The sequence below is a fragment of the Alternaria postmessia genome, assembly GCF_024291825.1.
Source record: "Alternaria postmessia strain BMP 2775 chromosome Unknown scaffold_8, whole genome shotgun sequence".
NCBI classification, from domain to species: Eukaryota; Fungi; Ascomycota; class Dothideomycetes; order Pleosporales; family Pleosporaceae; genus Alternaria; species Alternaria postmessia.
In genome coordinates, this window is record NW_026260081.1 from 571,743 (window position 1) to 585,266 (window position 13,524).

At 52.3% G+C, this 13,524-nt stretch overlaps 3 protein-coding genes across 3 annotated transcripts; 2 read left to right on the forward strand and 1 right to left on the reverse strand.

Moving 5' to 3' along the window:
• Positions 1-1,060: 1,060 nt before the first annotated feature.
• Positions 1,061-2,441, reverse strand: J4E82_002207 (uncharacterized protein; the record flags this gene model as incomplete). Its single annotated transcript, XM_051728509.1, has 2 exons — positions 1,061-2,353; positions 2,430-2,441. The coding sequence occupies 2 exons, from the start codon at positions 2,439-2,441 to the stop codon at positions 1,061-1,063; spliced, it is 1,305 nt and encodes a 434-aa protein (XP_051591922.1).
• Positions 2,442-10,814: 8,373 nt separating this feature from the next.
• Positions 10,815-12,626, forward strand: J4E82_002208 (uncharacterized protein; the record flags this gene model as incomplete). The annotated part of the gene is made up of 4 exons (XM_051728510.1): positions 10,815-10,925; positions 10,972-11,099; positions 11,150-11,639; positions 11,694-12,626. The coding sequence occupies 4 exons, from the start codon at positions 10,815-10,817 to the stop codon at positions 12,624-12,626; spliced, it is 1,662 nt and encodes a 553-aa protein (XP_051591923.1).
• Positions 12,627-12,992: 366 nt separating this feature from the next.
• On the forward strand, positions 12,993-13,463 carry J4E82_002209 (uncharacterized protein; the record flags this gene model as incomplete). The annotated part of the gene is made up of 2 exons (XM_051728511.1): positions 12,993-13,140; positions 13,297-13,463. 2 exons carry the CDS (start codon positions 12,993-12,995, stop codon positions 13,461-13,463), a joined length of 315 nt encoding a protein of 104 aa, XP_051591924.1.
• Between the last annotated feature and the right edge of the window lie 61 nt (positions 13,464-13,524).

Consider the following 13,524-nt stretch of genomic DNA (forward strand, 5'->3'; position numbering starts at 1 on the left):
GACGATCTCGGATGCCTATGACATCACATCGCCCAATTCAAGGAGACTTTACCCGGTATGACGCAGCGTAAAGTAGCTTGATCTGCAAAATCTCGATGCTTCTCGATGGTTGTCTATTCAAGACTGGGACCGAAAAGCGGAACGAGAGATGTGGGTCAGCTTTGCGTGTCGTGCATGATGCGGAGACGGTGGTGGAGCGAGCAGGCATTAGCGATTTTGTTGAAAGGATTCTTTCACGGCAGGTGAGCCGTGGAACTCGGTGTATCTGTATCGTGAGGTCGTGTGTCTGTTTGACCGAGCTGTAGTACACCTGCATTTGAGAATGCTCTTACTCGAAGCTTCCGCCTGGGCTGCCTCAGCCTCGCACATGCCTGCGCTTAACCAAAAAGAGCACGCACCACGTTTGCTCGTCTGCCTCGTCTGCTTTGGGGCGCGTCTGCCTGGAGAGAGGTGTCTGTGATGGGTTGATATCTCTCACTCTCAAATGTCACCCGCTTGGATTAAAGATCCAGAGAACATGTCTACCTTTACCTCCACTCGCTAGTGCCACGATATTGTCATACAAATTCGCATACTGAATGCGTGAAATGGAACAGTACCTCAAGCAAACACGCAATACACGTCAAACTAACATGTGAATGGCATTGTACACATTCGTTCTACAAACAAGCTAGACCACCATCACCTAATTCATCACGGCCATCACGCCATCGATTTCATGATCATGTCTTAACGCGATCATCACATGGTATCCTCACCATCATCCCCAGTTCTTCGCCCCAAAACGCCGTTGTGAAGTTGAGTCCACGTCTCTAATGTGTAAGAGAAGCCTGGGTATCTCGAAAAGGGTATAAAGCTACTTCGGCTTCGACGACTCTACGCGGCGAAGCTAGACAAGAACGTCTTTGAAGTAATCGCACCTGACCCAACGCCTGTACTCAAACGCACAATGTAACGGACAACGAAGACGCTATAACGCACGACAAAAAGTGACAAATAAGACATGCAAAGAAGAGGAAAGAAAACGTATCAGCGGAGCAAAGCAACGGAAGAGAAGCGATCATCCGAACTGCTTAATGAGGGAGTGCAGAAGATGGCAGAAGAGGCCATGAAGGTCCACGAAGAAATTCTCCTGGCCAACGATCTCGACGAGACTCTTTGCCTTCATCACATCGCGAGAGACACGAGGAAAGCCATCCGGGTCGACCTTCTTCGCAGACAGGAAGGAGGAGACGGGTGTGATGTTGCGGAAGTTGGGTGTGCTTGCCGTGGAAAAGGTTCGTTCCTTGTGGCCCGAGGAAAAGTTTGGAGGCATTGAAGAGGCGGAAGTTCCAAGGGGAGGCGTGCTGCCGGAGATTGCTGTGGTCGGACGTGAAAGACTGTGCGATGCTGCGCTTTCGCGCTCAAGGACTCTGTCGGCCAGGGAGATGATGCGGTTGGCGATACCTTCGAATGCCTCGATGATCTTGACCATGGCCTTGGTGGCTCTCCGGTAGTCGCGACCAGCCATGGCAATAAAGGCGTAGGTGCGCTTAGCTCCTCGCGAACGCGGGTCCTGCAGACGGAAGACGTAGGCAATGGTGTAGCCGGCAACCGAATCTCCAAACATGATGGGGCCCGAAGGCTTACTGAGAGGAAGGACTTCGGTAGACAAGGTACGAATGCAGGTGCGGCGCAGGAGCGAGTAGGTGCTGGGCGACTGCGGCTGACTGGTGGAGATGTAGTTCAGTGTGTGGGTGTGTATGCCCCTCGACACGAGCATTGGCGAGGGAGGTATGGAGTCTGGGAAGGAGCTGGATGCGCCGCTCTGGAAAGAAGTCGACTGCTCTGTATCGGAGACATCGGAGGAATCAGTGCTACTGACATCGTCACGGGAGATGGGTCGTCGCACTGGGTAGTTCTGGGAGCTACGCAGCACAGGACTACCGTTCCTTCCTCGTCCGTCCTTGGTGGGACTGCCAGGGGCGCCGTTGGGGATCTTGTCGCTGTACTTCTGGGGCACTACCATCTGGCAGTTCTCACACGCGTCCGAGTCGGAGTCGATGGTGCTGCTAGGTCTCCTTCCGCCGAAACTACCGGCAGAGGAAGAGGGCAAGCTTGGAAAGTAGGGGTTGTGCGTGGGGGAGCGCGGGCTGTTGGGCGGGGAGTCGAAGGGCGAGGTGAGCTGTGGTAGGCGCGGGTTAAGCTTGAGGGTTGTGGGCTGATCGTACAGGCCGTTGTAGGAGTAGGCCGCGTGCGGCTCTTCGGAGGGCGGCGTGACGCATGGGTTGCAGGAGCCGCAGGGCGAGGTCGAGGCCTGGGTGCAGATGATGGATGTCGGACCGTGGGTCTCGCAAAAGTGTGCGAGGGAGATCTGGAGGGCTGCGTTAGACGGGCTCGTGTGCCGAGTCTGGGGGTGCGCCGACGAGTATAAGCGCGCGGGTACTTACCGTAAAGTCCATGGTTCCTGCTCTCTGTCTTATCTCTCTATCGTCTCATGGTGTTCGCTGTGTGTCGTGGTGGGTCGGAGATGGTGGCTCAGCTGACAGTGGGTGGCCCAGAGGGGAGTAGTTGCCGCGCTGCTCGGGTCTGCGGTGCTCTGGTGTGGTGCTCGTTGGGCTGTGAGTGGTGAAAGCAAGACGTCTCAAGACACAGATGGGGTGGCAAGGTCGCGTGGTGCCGTGGCTGGAGGTGTTGAGTGGCACTCGGATGGGGAATTCGTGGTCTTGGTCGCAAACGTTGGGCCGGGGCTGTTGGCAAAGGGTTATATGGAACGGGCTGAAAGGGCAGCGCTAGGACTCGACTGGCTTTCTGCACGGCATGGAACTGCCATGGAGACGATGGAGGCACGCTGCACGCATGGCGCCGAGGACCTGGCGACTCTAGCTCCCATACTGGCGACGATTCCTGGGAGCAATTACGGGGGGCGCGGACCAGCATCTTTGCAAGAGCCGACGCTACTGCGACCAGGGTGAATGCGGGCTGTTGTTGCGGTCAGTATCAGCAGCGCGCTATTGGCCGCCCAGCCACAACACGTCTTTACCAGACAACACACACTTGCCGTGTAGAGGCATGCAGAGACGCAGACATGGCAGATGGTGTGACGCGGGCTCTGTGCAGCCTGCGTGCCTTGGACGGTGCGACGTGTGATGGCGGATCGCATATGGCATCTGTCTGTCTGTCCCCGACGCACAGCCAATGACGCAGCTGCAGCCCTGGCCCCATCCATCGCCCTCCGGTTGCGCCTGCACGCTCACCATGCGCCACTTCCCGATCCAGATGGGATGCGACTGCCTCTTCCACCACCGATCAGCGCGCCCTCAACGTTGCGCTTTGCTTTTCTAGACGTCCGTTGCGCGTCATTCCCAATCTGCCACGGAACAATTCCATTCCACCTCGACTCTCTTCCGCCTTCCACTTTCACCCGCCTGAAACCACTACTGTACCTCTGTCATGCTGCCCTCAGACTCTTCATCCTACAGCTGCAAGCTGCGCAAGCGTCAACTCCGCCATGTTCATTCGAGGCATGGCGGTGGAGCGACTCCATCGTCAGTAATTGCCCGCGCTCTCATTGACGCTGCGGCAAAGTCCGTCGACTACCTCATTGGCTATGCCCTCGCGTCACATCGGCTCAATTCTTCCAAGCCTTGCAACGTGCTCCACCACACACTACTATCGACGCTTTCCAGAAGACACGCACAGGCGCCTATGGAAGCTACCAAGTGGGTCCTCTCCAACGACGACCTGCCTGCTCGGCCTCTGCGCGGCAACCACTCAAGGGTCTGGTCACTCTCTGAGCCCGCCTCGTCTGCATCTGGTTCTCTTACCCGCCACTTACCCGGCCGCTGGAAAATTGCAAAAGAAAAAGTCCGGGGAATGCAATATACACATCTACGAATGAGAGCCCCCGCCTAATCCAATTAAATTTTGTCTATATGGTAGAATGCACAGCGACCGAGGTTTGGGTTGGCAAGTCCAGAGCAAAGTGGGTAGGCCCAACGCCCTCCCGTCAAAGTCAAGCACGATAGATTGCTAGGCCAAGCTTTCTGCTAGACACGAACAGAAACTGCTCGCATGCAACACGTTCTTCTAGTTGACATATGCAGGGTCCATAGTTGCCGTCGGCCTTCATGATCACCTAACATTCATAGCGCGCTACCCGACCGGACCAGTACGTAATAGCTGTGGGCTGGCATTGACTGGTGGCATCGTGAAGCAGAAACTAAGCCAAGCCAGCAGGTACAAGCCTCAACAACCGACAAAATGCGGAAATTGCACGGCAACCGACATGTGTCAAATCCCGCAGAGGAAGGTGCAGAGTTTGGCCGCTACAAAGTGTCTTGTCTTGCGATGTACGATACTAACTCGTTTCTCATGGCTCATGTTCATCGTCCGATTCGCCCCCGTCAGCTGCGCGGCCTCGCAGGATATCATAGCCCATCACTTCGTTAATGAACTTCTTCGACATCTTCAGTTCATCGTAGCGTATCCTTTCCTGTTCAGTAAAATTCCTTGCCCCCGGCTCCATCATATGAGCTATCAGTGGCACCCAGATTTGATCGAGCTGTGTTATACCGATCTGCGTACAGGGAATATCATCCAGTAACGCAGGTGATACCACGCCAGCATCTTTCCAGTGTCTTCTCCAGCATTTGCTTGTGTGAGGCGACATGTGCGTTCTGTACGCAAGGAGATATCTTCGCCGATCGCTGTACATTGGGCAAGCGAGGAGTTTGGCTATCTGACCAGTACCACCCAATATCAGCAAGAAGGCTATGTCCTCTGAACAAGCCGGCTGGTTGGACCACCCTCGTAGGAACTTTTCCACCGCTCCAGTACGACTTGATGGTCGTAGTTTCCGAAGCAGCACCTGCACAATGAAGCAGTACATGTAGAAGTATTGTAGCCGCAGGGGTGCATCCAGATTCTTCAATATCTTTCTTTCCTGGTTCGTGATACCGCCTGTCGTACGGACATGGTAGCCAATACGGGAGCGTGGCCGGATATGGCCAAGATCTCTTTCCAAGAGTAGTCGTCGATGTTCATCTAAGAAATATCCGACCCCAAAGACTAGTGGGAGCATTCTCTCATACACCGACGTCCACAGCTGCTTATGTTCCTGCGGCTCACCCACAAGGTGATTTGCAAGCTGCCGTGTCAACCTGATAGACGCTATGTGCCGCCGTCTCATGGTGAGTAAAAATGGAAAGTCGATGGCGTCTGGTCTTGGAGCCGGGTAAAGTTGCAAATGAAGATTGCCGAGCCGATGCTTCACCCAATAGCGCACGAGTGCAGGTGCGTTCTCTGTAACGAGAATATTGAGCACACGCGACGCTCTTCTCAAAGCGAGCAGATCCGCGACACATAACTCGCGCAGCATGTAGATGTGGAGCTCCTCCGGTAATCGAAATAGTGCATCCAGAAATGGGCTATGTTGCGATGATCAGTGGCATCTCAAGGGTCAAGGGGATACAGTACGTACCTCGAGGGGTTCAGCGCTAACTCTTCATCTGCATCGTTCTTCTTCTTACTCCTCAGCGACGCAAGGAATCTACTCTGAAAGCCACCCGCCGCCTTCCCCAAGCTCGATCTCTTCTTCGCAATGGCTTTGTCCCCGGTCATAGTCCCAGATCGGTTTCTCGTCCGCTCGGGCGCTGGGTGCCCTCGCTGAAACTTCTCCATGGCCATCGCAATCGGCCAATCCAGGCTAAACACAGCCTTGTGGAAGCGGCAGCGCTCAGCGCGCGATTTCGTTGCTTCACGTCCACGTCAAAAACTTCATTATCGCAATAAAGACTGCAGCATCCTTTGGTCGCACAGAAAAGCGTAGGGAAAGACGTCGAGTAGGTAGGTGGAGTTGTCAGGAGTCAGATTGGACGCACATGCGCATGATGAGATGCAGAACAGATTGGCCTTAGCTTATCCCAGCGTTCGGCCATCGGTAAACACGACAGGGCATGGTACGAGGCCCGGTCCAAGCCACATGGCCACGAGGGACGCACTCTGAAACTCAGTGGATTCGCCGGACCGCCTAAGAATAGGCCAGTTAGGCGGTATTGCTTCTGGACGACGCGACTCGCCGCGCTAGACGTGCTGACAATCGCTTGACTCGTCGGTACGATCACAGAATGTCATTGTGTATTCGCGATCCGATCGTGCAACCTCCGCGCGACTGATAGAGTCGAGATGCTGCTGTGCATGGCACTAAAGGCGGATGGTCTACGGAGTAGTACGTCATGCCGTCAGTGTGCATCTGCGACAGACCGCATGTACAGTATCAGTAGTAATCGTGCACAGCATACATCAACCACAAGGCCAACCCTGCCATGTTGACGTTTTGACTCAGAGGCGTCTCATGCGAACCATGTAGCAGTGCCTAATTCTGATGGCTGACTCTGTCATAGACTACTAGCTGCGTCTTCGTCGCCATTACCACGTGGCAGCCCAACCTACGTAAACGTTACTTTAAGCTGCCCCTGTCAGGTACGAGTAAGCTCCGAATGGCTTACATCATTACCCGGACTACCCGCTGTGGCTAATGTCCAGATGTTCGGTACAGCATCACTCACATTGAATCACTGTTACCTTGCCGGACATAACAGATGGTGGAGTTGGATTCATTAACAACCAATCGACAAGACGAGCCATTTCATTGCAACCTGTTGAGTAAACAAGATAAATTCAGCATGTCTTCTTGTGTGCTCTGTATGCATATGCGGGAAGTTAAAGTTAAATTGTGATCGCTACGACAACTGCCATGTGGCCTGACAGCAGCAGATGCGGTAGCACAACACCAAGCCACCGGGTCGTCGCAGTGCTTTCACGACAGTCCGAGGCGAGCAGGAAGAAACCCAACTCCCAACACGCTACTGACGCTTCCACGGGAATAGAGATGTGCCTTTGGTCTCTCGGAGGCCTGGACTTTGTAGGGCGACGACCATTGGTTTTGGCTCGAGAATGGTAGTATTGAATTGCTTTGGAATTGACCACTGACGCTTCGAACTAGTCAGAACTCGGAGCTTCAATCCCGAGTGTGCCCCTCCAGACCCCACATACATATGTCAACAAGACGTAGTAATCGAGATACTCATAATATCACAAGACTTGAAAGAATAGCTAGGCACCTAGGCATATGTATATCCCTACACCCGCTCCTCCGCGATGTCGTATCCCCATCTCATCTACCCTTATCAAAACGTCCCTTTCATGCACATGCACATGTACCCTCCCGCTCTCCGCAGATAAACCCTTCCCAAGAAAAACCCACTTCGAAAGTCACACAACATAAACAACAATGCATTCCACCACCTCGAAGCGACCCGTCAAACCCTTAGTCCTGCATCCCGCACGGATAGCCAGCATGCCACCCGAAGGCTTCCCCGATCCTAGTACGGGAGGCAACGTGACGTGGAAAACTCTCATGTCGAGTGAGAAATCTGCGACGGATACTTTCACAGTGGGTATTGCTACTTGCCCGCCAGGAAGGGTGATGGCTTGTACGGCTTCCTCTGCTTCCGAGTCAAGCCCTTCGGTACCATCTCTGTGCAATCCAGAATCACTGGGTGATGCAGGATTTCTGCAGCTGCATCGACATTCACACGCGGAGATCTATCATGTGATATCCGGGAGTGGGACTGTTTGTATCGATCAGCAAGAGTATGAAGTCAATAAGGGTTCGGTCGTTTTTATACCGGGTGACGCGGAACATGGGATTTTCAACAAAGGAAACGAGGATTTGGTATGGCTGTATGTGTTTGCTGCCGATGGATTCGAAGATATTGTCTATCGATTCAGTGCGGGAGATGTAAAGGCGAAATTATGAGTGCAGAAAGAAGGCTATTAATGGTCATGGTATTTGCTGGTGACAGAAGAGCAGTAATTCAATTTGGGAAATGAAGAGACATAATTGATTGCTTCATGAACCTCTCCAGTTCTTGAGAATACACAGGGTGGCGGTGGTCGTGTCGTCTAAGTCCCTATAGGCTCACATCCTACCCAGATCATCGTCGCTGTCAAAGCAACCGTATCCACCATATCTTTCCTAGGTGTTTCTTCGCCCCCAACCCAGAACCAATGTGCCACTTGAGGCTACTTCTTAGTTTGAGAAGGCTTCAAGTTGATTGAGGAAAAGGCGACGGGCTAGGCAGGGCCTTCTCCTGTGACTGGCTAGTTGGGTCTATCTTCTTCTCGTCGACAAAGTACCCTCCTTGTCATCAATTTTTATACTCTTCATGCGATCTACATTATCCTCGGCGGCCGACTTGCGCTTCAGGTCAAGCATGATAGTAGCAGCTTCAGCTTTAGTCCGGTCAGCGAGGGTGGTTGGCTGCTTCGGAACGACCTTGCCCTTGTTCTTGTCGGCTTTTCCAGTGCCGTCACAATCATCAGTAGTTTTGTTTGGCGACTGAGATCGTCTTTTGTGGCTTGCACGTCATCTCCCTTCTCCTTCTTCATTGACGCTTCAGTTGAAGGTTTTTGTTCACTTGTCTCTTCTGGCGCCCATGTATTTCCTTCATCCATCTTATCTACTATAGTGCTCATAACCTTGAGCTGATACTTGGGTTCAAACACAGCGTCTTCCGATCGTGCAACTTGGGATTATAATAGACTACGAGTGAGCCTGGACACTCCACGCCATCCAAACGGCCGGTTGATGTAGTGGAGGTGATGAGGTCGAAGTGTTCGGCTTTTGAGGAGGATTGTACATTGTAGGCGTAAGCATTGAAGAGGACGCGCTGCTTCAGGTTGTGGAAGTGATAGGCTGAGGGAGGGAAATAGCCCTTCGGTGGGTGCGAGACGTCACACATTCTCTTCGGCAGCTTATTTGCTATTACTGGATCGATTTGCGTCAATTTTAGAAACTTGCTTGCCTCGTGACTTGGACAAATTCAAAGAAAAAAGCGCTGGGCTCATGTCCTGTAGAGGTTTGTAGCTGGCTCCGAGAATGTCTCCACAGTAATGTATCATGCGTGTACCCAAAACATATTCAAAGGCTTCGTACAAGGCCATTTGTGCACAGATCCTAGTGTCAAGAGAGCGTAGGAGCATCGGGGACCGTGGGAGAGTTAACGATGTTCAAGTGGAGAGCGGATGGCCATGCGTGTGGGCTGTCCTAGTAAGCATTTCCGAAAGAAACTGTCTACGCTCTCTCACCCTGCATACTAGAATACTTTCCTTGCTAGAATGAGATGATATAACGAGTGAAGTACTGTGAAATATCGCATATTTTATGGCGTGGAGGTTACTAGGGCATTCTAGTATTCTCAAGAACGCAAGATTTCGCCCCCATTCCGTTGACGCTCCTGATATCCGTCTCTTCTCTTCCGATTCGAGAGTTTCTGTCGTTGCATCGAGATTTTCTGAATGTCTACTCGCAGTGAACGCTAGCTTACATTTCCGAAGCGCAAGATGTTCTCCGAATTCGAGTAAATTGCAAATCTCCCGAGTAAGTGAGTGATCGCAGTGAGCATGTGAGCGGCCTTGAGCATGGCTGGGGCGGGTCCAGTAAGGACAACGCTGGAGACATGGCCTATTTGCTCACCATAGGCACTAAGTCGGATATAATGATAACATACTTACGTCCGTGTCGTGGGCTTCTTTTCTTGCCCCAAATTCCCGACTGTTCGCAGCTTCCTGCGGAGGTGGAAATAATTGGAAGGGATTGATTTCATTCTGTTGTTTACTCTGTTTCGCTGAACAGGATCGAGCAGTAATGTCTCAATGAACACGACACGCAGTACGTTTATGCCACAGCAAGCCATCAACAGATGACTACTGGTATGCTTGAAATGCCGCGTAGCTGAGGATGAGCTGCTAGTTTCATGGCGATTGTTGTTGAGATGGTTGACGAGACAAACGTCATCATCAGAATCCTTTGCAATTGAATCCCAGTTCACAATTCGATAGCTCACGGTGTATGGCCAGCGTAGGGTAGACCAACCGACGTAGAAAAGCGCATACGATCTGTCAAGTATGTACATACGCTGCAAACCGCGCCTGGGTCTACGCGCAGATTACATGCGACATCAGTATTTAGCGTATGCGTACATCTGCGTCTAGATGATCGACCCGTGCGAAATGCGACGGCCGAAAGTTCGCCCGGGCTACACAGTCCAGCTTGTATTATGCGGTCAATGGTTGACAGGGCGATAGTATACCAGGCCATTGTAGGGAAACAGTTGCGCGGCCAAGCGAGATGCCTCGGTAGAATGCCCTGACAGCATTGGATCCTTTATGCGGGGAACATCCTCGTCAGATCGTCTCGCATCATAGAACCGAGATGACACCCCGTCCCATCTCACCGGAACGCCGAACGACAGCTTGAAAGTTTAATTCCACCTGTCAAACGTCAAAGTACATCTACAGCTGAGCACATACAAAATCCGAAAGATATCCTCAGACCTCAGGTTCCTGAACGGCCATGCATAGCTGGCCACGTATTGATCGTATTCGCGCTGGTTGTCAGCGAGCGAATCAGTTCCAGCGCTAGTCGCCGAAGCTTCCGCCGCGATGACGCACGTTTGTATTGCTTTGGAAAGCCATCGGCACGGGAGTCAGGTTTGATTCCGGTGACGGTTACTGTGGTGGAGGTATTTGCGTTAGGGCAAGGCGGGACATGTCTGCGGCTTTTGCGTGACCGCGGAGGCATACCATGTTGCTCATTGGGCTAAGCTAAATGACAGGAGTATATATGGATGCTCGACCCGTACCTGGTTGACGGGCTGCCCTTGCACAAAAGTAGACTTATCATCGTTGCAAGTCCCGGGCATTTGGAGATATAGACGTTGGCAACCTCGTCGTAACTGCCCTATTTACATCTCACTGAACTCTCCAATATGTTGCAACTCGCCGCAGCTGCAGCTTTGATAGGTGCCGCCTATGCACAGAACTCGTCGCTGCCTACTGTCGATCTTGGCTACGAGATTTACCAGGCTTCAGGTTTCAACGTTCGTCAATCTTTAGGTTTTGATGTCGGCTTGCTAACTAATCCAGGATACCGGCAACTTCTACAACTTCTCCAACATACGATATGCTGCTCCGCCTGTTGGCAACCTGAGGTTTGCACCGCCTCAGGCTCCAGCAGAAAACAGATCAACTATCAACACTGGCAGTGTATCGAGGTAGGTGCTCTGAGGTTATAGTCTTTAGACGACCAAACTAACGTATACAGAATATGTCCCCAGGCTTCCCCAGGCTGGAATGCACTTGCGGCCCAGTCTTTGACCAGATATGTGCTCGGTCTTCCTACTTCTAACTCATCGTACTCGACACCGGGGGCGAACGCTAGCAGCCCAGTTCCAGTCCCGGATCCCCGCGAATCTGAAGATTGTTTATTTCTGGATGTCTTCGTTCCCGAGGACGTGCTAAGCAAAGCTGGGCAAGGCTATGGGGCTCCCGTTCTGGTGTGGGTCTACGGAGGCGGCTACACAGGAGGCGAGAAAAACAATAACCCAGCAGGGCTACTTGCTGCGTCCGGCAACTCAACCAATGGCGACGTCATTTATGTTGCAATGAACTACCGTCTTGGCGCTATGGGCTGGATGGGTGGTCCTTCGTACCAAGCGGAAGGAGGTGTTTCAAACCTAGGTCTATACGATCAGCGATTTGCGCTTGAGTGGGTTCAGGAGAACATCCACCTCTTTGGAGGTGACAAGAACCGAGTAAGTCGAGCTGGAATCTGAATCTGCAACTGCAACTGACTGTTTTTTTTTTAGGTCACTGTCTTTGGAGAAAGTGCTGGAGGTGGATCGATTATGCATCAAATTACTGCATATGGCGGTGCTAACGGATCGGCTCCTTTCCAACAGGCTGTTCCGCAGAGCCCTGGATGGCAGCCTACAACTTCTGTTGTTACGCAGGAGGACGTCTACCAGAAGTTCCTTAAGCTTACCAACACTACGTCTCTCGCAGAGCTGCGTGCTCTTCCATCTGAAGAGATTATACGTGCGAATGCTCAGCAGATCATCTATGATTCTCCGTATGGCACTTTCACCTACGGACCAGTAGTGGACGGTCTCTTCGCTCCTCTGCAGCCCGCTCAACTGTTAGCTCAAGGCCGGTTCGACAAGGACGTACGCGTAATGGTCGGCCATAATGCTAACGAAGGAGCACTTTTTACTCCTTTCTATCTTCCAAACGAGGATGCACTGGAAGACCAGATCTCAAGCGCATTCGCAAATGCCCCAAAGTCGTCCGTGGACTACATTGTTAATACCCTCTACCCTCCGGTGTTCGATGGTTCACTGGGCTACACCAACAACTTTGAGCGCGGCAGCCTCATCGTTAGTGAGGGTGTCTTCACATGCAACACCAACTACCTCTCCAGAGCCTATGGAAACAAGACATACTCGTATCTGTTTGCGATCCCTCCGGCTATACATGGCCAAGATGTTGCGTACACGTACTTCCAGGGAGGTGCTGCTTCTACTTCGCCGACTGGCGTTACTAACACGACCATTGCCATCGCTCTGCAAGAGTTCATCACTAGCTTCGCTGAGAACGGCGTACCAGACGCCATGGGCGTAAAGCAATTTAACATGTACGGTCCCGACGCTACGGTTCTGGAGCTCAATGTCACGGGCATTGAGGATGTACGCGACAGCAACGCGAACGCCCGGTGTGCATGGTGGCAGAAGGCGCTGTACTAAGTGCAGGAAGACGCAGAATCGCCTGATAAAAGGGCACGAATAATCATAATGAATTAATCACATTCATAACAGTACACATGCACATGCAAAATTTTGTGAGGCCTAGGCATGCTAAATCCGCAATCGCGATGTTCCTCCGCCATGCACGGCAGCACTAGGACCCACATCCGTGATTGGTTGATCATAGCTACGTCATTGCACAGCAGCTCAGTCCACGTCCACATGCTTTAAAGCTGTCGTCTCCCGCACACTCACAAGAACCTCATCTAACAAACCATCCAATAACTCAATTGCCACTTTCCTCACCTCTCCTCTACCGACCTCCACATTTTCCAAAACAACTACACTACACAACACACCGTCAACATGTTCCGTCAACAGATTGCCCGCCAGGCCCGCCTCTTCAGCACCACACCCGTCGCACGCAAGAGCCCCGTAGATGCTATCAAGGATGCTGCCAAGGCCGTCGACAGGACAATCTCTGGTGCCGCTGTAAAGGGCATTGAGAAGGGTGGTACGTACACTTTCCATCCATCACGCCTCTCATCTGTATTGCACCGCCTGATGCTCTCTTGTCTCACACAGCCGAGAACATGACGACATCGTACAGTGCGCAAGCTTTAAATATCCTGGTAGCACAAAAACACAGAAACTAACGATACATCAACAGAGGAAGTCGCTGGCGCCGTCAAGGAGTCCGTCCCCGAGACCACTGGCCAGGCTAAGGGCCAGGCAAACGAGATGGCTGGCGAGGCCAAGGGAAAGGCCAACGAGCTCGCTGGTGAGGCCAAGGGCAAGGCACAGGAGCTCAAGGGCGAGGCCAAGAGCAAGATGTAAAAAAGTTGATATCCATTGGGAACGATACGTAATGACATGATCGAGACATGCTTCGATGGCA